This window comes from Cebus imitator, unplaced genomic scaffold (assembly GCF_001604975.1).
Source record: "Cebus imitator isolate Cc_AM_T3 unplaced genomic scaffold, Cebus_imitator-1.0 Scaffold181, whole genome shotgun sequence".
Taxonomy (NCBI): Eukaryota; Metazoa; Chordata; class Mammalia; order Primates; family Cebidae; genus Cebus; species Cebus imitator.
In genome coordinates this window covers 1,448,372-1,457,465 of record NW_016107496.1, presented here as the reverse complement: position 1 = coordinate 1,457,465, position 9,094 = coordinate 1,448,372, and the positions used below count along the sequence as shown (strand labels likewise).

At 45.8% G+C, this 9,094-nt stretch overlaps 2 protein-coding genes and 1 non-coding gene across 5 annotated transcripts in view; 1 reads left to right on the top strand and 2 right to left on the bottom strand.

The window, feature by feature from the left end:
• FAM186B (family with sequence similarity 186 member B) overlaps positions 1-7,243 on the top strand; it is a 20,782-nt gene extending 13,539 nt beyond the window's left edge. Inside the window, exons 6-7 of the mRNA XM_017545785.2 lie at positions 6,229-6,398; positions 7,096-7,243. Coding sequence (XP_017401274.1) covers positions 6,229-6,398; positions 7,096-7,243 — 318 coding nt within the window. The remainder of the gene's footprint in view (positions 1-6,228; positions 6,399-7,095) is intronic.
• Positions 1-9,094, bottom strand: part of PRPF40B (pre-mRNA processing factor 40 homolog B) — a 74,481-nt gene that overhangs the window by 46,558 nt on the left and 18,829 nt on the right. The gene's annotated exons all lie outside the window — the stretch shown is intronic.
• LOC119473757 lies at positions 1,980-2,089 on the bottom strand. Its single transcript, XR_005202981.1, has one exon. It is a non-coding gene; the product is annotated as a U6 spliceosomal RNA (small nuclear RNA).

Sequence of the window (9,094 nt, the reverse complement as noted above, 5' to 3'; positions counted from 1 at the left end):
AAAAAAAAAAAAAAAAAAAAAATCAAATAAAATGAAATCTATGTGTATATAGTTGTATTCCTAAGTACAGTAATCCCCCACCTCATCCGGTGTTTCCCTTTCTGTGGTTTTAGCTACTTGTAGTCAACCACAATCTGAAAATAGGTGAGTACTGTGTAAGATATTCTGAGAGCAAGAGAGACCAACCACATTCACATAACTTTCGTTACAGTATACTGTTAACATTGTTCTATTTTGTAAATGTTATTAATCTCTTACTGTGCTTTAGAAATTAAACTTTATTATACTTATGTATATGTAGGAAAAACAGTGTGTAAAGGGTTTGGCACTGAGGTTTCAGGGATACACTGGGGGTCTTGGAATGTATCCCCAGAGGATAAAAGAGAACTACTGTGTACAAAACCAAAAGCCACACAACAAGAAGAATCACTGAGAGGGAAATTCAAGTATAAGTGAACACATTCCTCTGAATTCCCAGGTTTCACTGAGCATCAACACCCACCAATCTTTCAGTCCTTTTCTTGAATATTATTCTGTATGCACATTCTCTACATCTGATTGGATCCCTGGATTTTATTTCATTTTCTGTGTGACATTCTCCACAGATATGTATCACTGGCTGCTGCTTTGGGGGTTGAATGTCCTGGATGTCACTGTTAGCCCTGAGTGTCTTTCCAATTTGGGCCCAAGTACCCACCACAAACTCCAACCCACCAATTTCCTACCTACCCAGCACTGAGAAATGGCATCTTAATGATATTTATTCTTTCAATTAATGAGCATGCTGTATCTCTCCAGTTCTGTCTATTTATTTCAGTTTTATAGGTTTATTATTCAAATACTCTGAAGCTCTGCAATTAAGTGCATACACATTTACGATTGTTTACCTACTCTTGAAAATTTGACCTTTACAGCCAGGTGTGGTGGCTCACACCTGTAATCCCAGCACTTCGGGAGGCCAAGGTGGGTGGATCACAAGGTCAAGAGCCTGAGACCATCCTGGCCAACATGGTGAATCCTTGTCTGTACTAAAAATACAAAAATTAGCTGGGCATGGTGGTACATGCCTGTAGTTGCAACTACTCAGGAGGCTGAGGCAGGAGAATCGCTTGAACCCGGGAGGCAGAGGTTGCAGTGAGCTGAGATTGTGACACTCTACTCCAGCCTGGTGACAGAGCAAGACTCTGTCTCAAAAAAGAAAATTTGGGTTGGGCACAGTGGCTCATGCCTGTAATCCAAGCACTTTGGGAGGCCGAGGTGGGTGGATCACGTGAAGTCAGGAGTTCAAGACCAGCCTGGCCATCATGGTGAAACCCCATCCTAAAAAAAAAAAAAAAGAAAAGAAAAGAAAAGAAAATTTGACCTTTACTATTTATTTTTATAGAGATGAGGTCTCACTATGTTGCCCAAGCTGGTCTCCAAGTCTTGCCCTCAAATAGCCCTACCACCTTGACCTCCCAAAATGTTGGGATTATAGCATGAATCACCTTACCTGGCCCCACATTTGGACTTTTATCCTTATGAAATGGCCCTCTTTCTTTTTTTTTTTTTTTTTTTTTTTTGAGATGGGATCTTGCTCTGTCACCCAGGCTGGAGTGCAGTGGCACCATCTCAGCTCATTGCAACCTCCACCTCCCAGGTTCAAGTGATTCTGGTGCCTCAGCCTCCCGAGTAGCTGGGATTGCAGGTGCCTACCACCACACCTGGCTAATTTTTGTATTTTTAGTAGAGATGGGTTCTCGCCATCTTGAGAACCCATTCTTGACCTCAGGCAGTCCGCCCACCTGGGCCTCCTAAAGTGCTGGGATTACCGGCGTTAGCCACCAGCACCTGGCCCTTTGTTTCTATTATATTCCTTGCTCTTCAGTGTATATCAATATTGACATAGTCACTACAGCTTTTAAAATATTTTTTAGTATTTGCATGGTATACCTTCTTCCACTCTTTCATTGTTAACCTCTCTGTGTTTATATATTATTTATTTATTGGAATACTTCATGAATTTGTATGTCACCCTTGCACAGAGGCCATGCCAGTAGTCTGGTCTGTATTATTCCAATTGTAGTATATGTGCTACTGAAGTAAGCACTGTGTCTTTATATTTAAACTGGGGTTTTAATTGATATAATTGGGTCTTCCTTTTTTAATGTAATCTGTCACTCTCTGCCTTTTATTGGGTGGTTTTAGGCTATTTATATTTGATGTGATTGTCAACACAGCTGGGTTTAAATATATAGTTTTGCTCTTCAATTCTATTTGTCTTATCTTTTTTTTCCCCCCTCTTTTCCTGCCTTCTTATGGAGTAATGGAGTTTTTAAAGTAAATTCATCTTATCTCCACTCCTGACATGTTAGCCATACCTCTTTGTTTTGTTTTTTATTTTTTGAGACAGTCTCTCTCTCTCTCTCTCCCAGGCTGGAGTACAGTGGCACGATCTTGGCTCACTGCAACCTCTACCTCCCAGGTTCAAGTGATTCTCATGCCTCAGCCTCCTGAGTAGTTGGAATTACAGGCACCCACCACCATGCCCAGCTAATTTTTTTGTATTTTTAGCAGAGACAGGGTTTTGCCATGTCAGCCAGGCTGGTCTAGAACTCCTGGCCTCATGTAATCCACCCGCCTCAGCCTCCCAAGGTGCTGGGATTATAGGTGTGAGCTACTATGCCCAGCCTGTTTTGTTATTTTTAATGGTTGCTCTAGGATTTACAACATAAATCTTTAACTTATCATAGTCTACTTTCAAACAATATTATTTCATGTGTAAGAACCTTACAACAGTATACATCTATTTCTTCATTCCTGGCCTTTATTCTAGTGTTGTCATACATTTTGCCTCTATGTAACTTATAAATCCCCTAATACAGTTGACCCTCTGTATCTGTGGGTTCTGCATCTGTGGGTTCAAACAACCACAGATCAAAAATATCTGGAGAAAAAAATGGATGATCGTGTCTGTACTGAAAACAAACAGACTTTTTTTTTTATTCCCTAAACAATATAACAACTATTTAGATAGCATTTATATGATATATTAGGCATTATAAGTGATCTAGAGATAATTTAATATATACAGGAGGATGTGCATGGGTGATATGCAAACTATGCACCATTTTATATAAGGATGCAAGCATCCACAGATTTTGGTGCCTGTGAGGAGTCCTGGAGCCAATACCCTATGGATAGCAATGGACAGCTGTACATTGATTACTTTTCCCTTAAAGGGAAAAAAATAATCTATTTACCCCCACACTTATCATTCCCAGTGCTCCTTACTCTTTTGTGTAGATCCAAATGTATTTTGGGTATCATTTTCCTTCTGTCTGAAGGATTCCTTTAGCATTTCTCACAGTGCTTATCTGCTGGTGATGAATCCTCTCAGCTTTGGTGTCTGAAAAGGTTTATTCAGCTTTCAGTTTTGAAAGATGTTTTTGCCAGATGCAGAATTCTAGGTGGGCAGTTTTTTCTTTTGGTATTTTACAGGTGTGAACACAAACTCTTCCCAGGGATATGTGAGCTCTGAGGATGGTTCTGCCTGGTCTTGTCCAGTGATTCTTCCCCCAGCCTTGGTGGTTTCCTCCCAGGCCTGCACAGACACTGAATGGGACCCCTTGGCAGAGCTTTGGAGATTCCTTGTCATGTGGCTTCCTCCTCTCTGGTACTCTGCTTTTCAAATTCTCGTCACCTTGGCTTCCCTGATCCTGGAACACTGTCTCCTCATCTCAGCAAGGCTGTTGGCCTCTGTTTGGGTTTCCTGCCCTGTGCTGGGGCCTGGACATTGTCTCATTTGTTTCATTCCTTTTGGGGATGATTCATCTGCACTGCCTGTTATCTGAATGGATAAACATCATTTTTTCATCTATTCTGTTTGGCCTACTAGTTGTTTACAGAATGGTAAACTAGTCCTTCTTATTCCATTATCACTAGTTTAGGTCTTAAAAATATTCCTGGCCAGGCATAGTGGCTCCCACCTGTAATCCCAACACTTCGGGAGGCCAAAGTGGGTGGATCACAAGGTCAAGAGATCGAGACCATCCAGACCAACATGAAGAAACCCCAACTCTACTAAAAATACAAAAAATTAGCTAGGCATGGTGGCATGTGCCTGCAGTCCCAGCTACTTGGGAATCACTTGAACCCAGGAGAAAGAGGCAACAGTGAGCCAAGATGGCGCCACGGCACTCTTGCCTGTTGACAGAGTGAGACTCTGTCTCAAAAAAAATTTTTTTTTAAATCTTATATTAAGATCCATTTTAAATGTTAAAAGTTCCAAGAATTCCTATATACTAATAGTTTTACTTTTTATTTATTCAGTGTACAATTTTGAGTATGTGCTTACATTCTTGGGCTCTTGGCAAAAAATCCATTGCCCCTCAGGGGACCATGCCCTGTGGGTTAGGAACCATTGGCTTAGGCCAATGGAATGAGAAGGTCTCACTCACTCTCTTAATCTCTATACTTAGAAGCCTGCTTGCTGAGACCTCACGTTTTCCCCCTGAAAACTAATACTAGGAGAAAGCTTACTCTTTAACACTCCCACCCCACTTTACCTTGGCAGAATTCAGTAAAGTAATGATCTAAAATGTATAGACCTGGTTTTAACATTCATACATCAAGTACAACCCAAATAAATCCCAAGACGTTATGTGATCTGGTTTTGCCATTGTATCCCATTCAGAGATATAATGCTTACTCACCACCAAAAATAATAAAAAAGTAACCCCAATTTTTAATTGGGTCACTCATAATCACTAAAGTGTGTCCAACTGATAATTCACAATAATGAGATTTTCTTTTTTCTCTCCTCTCCCATTCTCTCATATCCAGAAAGCCTCTTTAAACTCCGAAACACTGTCTCTGACACCCAAACTTCCTTTTCTCTTTGTCTAGATAAATGATTACTAATCTATGAGCCAAAGACTACTGAGGGATAATGGATCCATGTATATACCAATAATTGTCTATATGCTACATTACCAAAAAAAAGAAAAACTTACATTCATATTAGAATCCTTGAAACTTCTGACATTTAAGATGAATGCAAAATAGTAGAGAATTAAAAAAAAAAAAAAAAGGCCAAAGAGATAATAGCTGAAACCTGGGAATGATGGAATAAAAGACTCCTATATTCTTCTGTTTTAACTCTTTATTATAGATATATAGATATAGATATAGATTTAACATCTGTCTTCATTTAATTTTTTTTCACTGCTGTTTTGCCTGTTTCCAGATTATCTACAACAGACAAAAAACAGGAACTAACCCAGCAAATTAGAATTCACACCCTTTGGGACTATTAATTTTGTCCCCATATACAAGGATGAGTTTATATCCACATCCATCTTTCATATGACAGGAACAGCTCTCTGCACCACCAATGAGTATGAGGCCTTTCCCTACCAGACTCCTTCATTCGCAACACTGCCTTTGGGATGAGCAGCCCTCAGTTCTAGACCTGAGGCTCAGGCTGCAAAAAGCAGCAAGTGCTGACGTGGTCCCTTGGGGGACAGCCGGCAGCTTGGAGGGATTGGAGGATCCCACAGTTGTGAGTCAGGGCCTGCTGAGACCAGCCCTAGGGTTGGGTCAGGAGGTACTGCCACCCCCCGAGTCCTGAGCGGCAGTGGCCTTAGTCTAGGGGAGGCAGCATGCTGAGGATTCGGTGTGAGGGCTGACATCAGGCAGCTGGAAGAGCCTTGGCCATGGAGATTTCATATCACCTTATACCAGTCTGGATAATCTCCTGGAGATGTCTAGACTTGCTAAGTTTGTTCTGGGGTTGAGAATGAAAGGGACTACATGACAATTCTGAGCGGCTACGAAGATTCCCCCAGCTCCTTGCCCAGTGCCAGGGCTGGGGCTAGATGAAAAGATACCCAGTGCAGGCCAGGCACAACCTGGCCCCCTGCCATGAACTCTGCCTGCAGCTGCTCTGGAGTTCCACTGCTCTGGTTTCTTTTCATTTTCTTCCTTGCTGTTTTGCCCATTCTCCAGCTTCCTCACAACAAAGGAGAAAACAGCAACTAACCCAGCAAAAAAGAATTCAAGGAGTTTCCAGCAAAGGTCTGATACCCTGTGGTTCCAGGGTTTCTAATTGAAGGGATTCCCTGGGCCTTACCCTCTCCACTCAGCCCTGAGTCTAGCAGGGGCACCAACAAACAGGCAAAGCCTCCTCCCAACCTACAGAGGAGATAACTTTCTGTTTCCCTGATGCCTCTCTGCTGGTTCCTCTAGCTCCAGCTGGAGTGGAACATTCACCTGAACATCCCTGAGGTTACCTCGCCAAAGCCGAAGAAATGCAAGTTGCCTGCAGCCTCACCGCGGCACATCTGCCCCAGCGGCCCCACCTACAAGCAGCCCTTTCAGTCCAAGCACTGGGAATGTGTGCCCCTGCAGATGGCCCGGTAGGTGCTGGGAAGCTGAGGGGGCAGGAGCTGTATGAAGAGGCAGGGAGCAGGGGTGACCAGCCTGGGAAGGCAAGCAGTGAAGTGAGGGCACCAACAGGCCAAGATCACCCTATGAGTTGCAAAGTGCCTGTCTTCTCAGCTGCCCTCCCCAGTGCTGGCCACTGACCCAGAGGTGGGGTGTGTGTCACAGCGTGTGGGCTTCAGGCACTAGTCTGACCTAGTGCGTTTCAAACTATGCAATGGAAAGCCTCTGGGGACCCACGCCTGAAAACTTACAACCTTTCTACCCCGCGCATCGATTTGGCATCTGCCATTGGTCTGTCCTATAAACAAGCCTGATTCTCTCACCATGTGACCTCCAAGTTCTGGAGACAGTGAACCTCTGGGCAGCTAAAAAGACCCTGGTCCACACCCACCTTTGCATGCTAGATGAGGGCTTCTGCCCCAGGGCTTGTTCCTTGAAGGACAGGGGCCACCCTGGGAGCCTCTTCCAGCAGCTCCTCAGCCAGAGGGGCCCAAGAGAAGTGAGAATCAGACTCAGTATTGGAGGGGAGACAAGGAGGGCAGTGACACACTCCATTTGAGAAAGGAAGGAGATGAGGCCGAGTCTTGGGCCTGGTGGCTCTGGAGAGCCTCTTGCATCTCAGTCTCTAACTCTGCTGCTTTACACGTTCTCCAAATGCCCCACTCTCAGCCAACAGGGGAAGCAGATGGAGGCCGTCTGGAAGACCGAGGTGGCCTCTTCCAGTCACCCAATAGAAAAAAAGACCCCTGCCAGCCTTCCCTGGGACCAGCTGTGGGGACACCCAGATATTCCCCGACTGTTGGCACTGGATGTGTAGTCCGCCTACCACAAAAGCCTGAACTTCCTGAAGGCCCAGTAAGGTGCGAGACTGAGGGTCAATGTAGATTCTAGGAGGCTGCCCAGCAAGGGCAGGGGCTGGTGGGCACACGGCCCTGTCCAGCTCCCCAGGAAATCTCTCTCCAGGCATTAACAATGCCCTCATTTACTGTTCCACACCAGACAGAGAAAGGCTAACCTGGCTCCTTTGTTCAGCGGCTGCCAGCAGGTTCTCCATGCCAATACCACTTCAGTTCTGGTGAAGGGTCTCCTTAGTGTCTCAGAGGCCACCAGAGGGGCTTTTCCTGCATACTAGCCGTCTGGGCTGCACATGAATTCTGAAGAGGCCCATCTCACCCTAGCCCTGGGGGTGGTTCTCAGGGGAGCCAGGTGTAGGGATGGAGAGATGAGGGAGCCCCTGGAATGCATAAGAAACCTGACCTTCGGGCCTGGGCCTGTCACTTTCCTTTCCTTACTGCTTTCAAGAACAATCCCTGGAAAGAACAGCTGAGGGGACAGAGGTGGGACTCTGGGGGCCAACAAGAAGCTTTTCTGGTTAAAGGCTTAGCTCTCCCTTTGCCTCTCTAGGCTTGAAGATGTCACTACCAAAGGCTCCAGGCTCTTTTAAGGACCCTCTCTACATGACCAATCCCGTCTGCTTCCTGTGGCCCTGGCCCTGCCCCAGTTATACATCCCCAATAGGGAGAGGGTCCTGATACCACCAGTCTAGCCCTAACCAGAGCCAAGAGCCGGAAGATGCTGGTGCTGCCCCCATCCTCCAACTGGAGACTTCGGTGAGACAGGGAGGCACAGAAGCATCAAAGCATCAAACACCTCTAACTCTGTGCCTCTTCTCTGTTAGAGATTTTTATCCCTGGCTGAGCCTGCGGTCTGTAATGGGTCTGAGAGTCCCAGCATTCCAGCCCACCCAGTGCAGAAACCTGGTTTCCAATTCCTGGAGGGTTTCCAAGGGGGATGTACATGTTGTTGCTGTTGATGTAGATACAGCAAACAGAATGGAGAACCACCAAAACAATGCTGTGGGAGAACACGGTCACCCAGAAGTCAGCTGGGCCTGGCCCCATGGAGATTCGGTTAAACTTGCCCAAGGGCCTCCCCATCGTGGGGTCTCTCCTCTCTGAGCTGCTTCTGTGCCTCTTCTCCACATCCCTGCACTGCCTGGGCTCTGCCCAGCTTCTGAGTCTCAAGCCAGCCCCTTTGTTTCCCACACATGGAGATATGTGCACATAAATGTCACGGGTGCGCACCCCACTTGAGCCCACATACTCATGACATCAGGAACTTTCTGAAAATATAGACAGTGGGGAATGGGATTCACGTTCAACAGCAGCCTCCTTTCTTCCCTCCCTCCCTGCCTCTCTCTGGTGCAACACGAACAATTCTAAAATTCCTTCATGTCTCAAGCAGAGCTGTTGCACCCCTACACCCAGGCCTCCAGCTTCAGGCTTAAGCACTTATCAAAATATTGTTCCCCGCAAAGACAGCTTCCCCTTTCTAAGGAAACTTAGATGAAGACAATTTCCTCCCCGCTTTAAACTCCATATCTGTTTACTGCATTGATCTCACTACTAGGTGCAGAGGCAGGGCCTGTGGTATCTTCTTTACCCACATCCCAGGCTGCCATCACCTCCCTGCTCCTGACGTCTCAGTATGGGGGCTCCCTGCATTGTCTGGGGGTTCGTTATTATGGCATGAGGATCTGCTGGTCTCTAAGAAAAGTTCTCTGTCCCTGCCCGGGCTGCTGCCTTGGGGTGGTGGCTGTGCTGCCTCCTTTGGGAGTGCCCTCCTAGACACTCTCCACTCCCTAAAGTGCACCTTCTCTCGGGCCGCC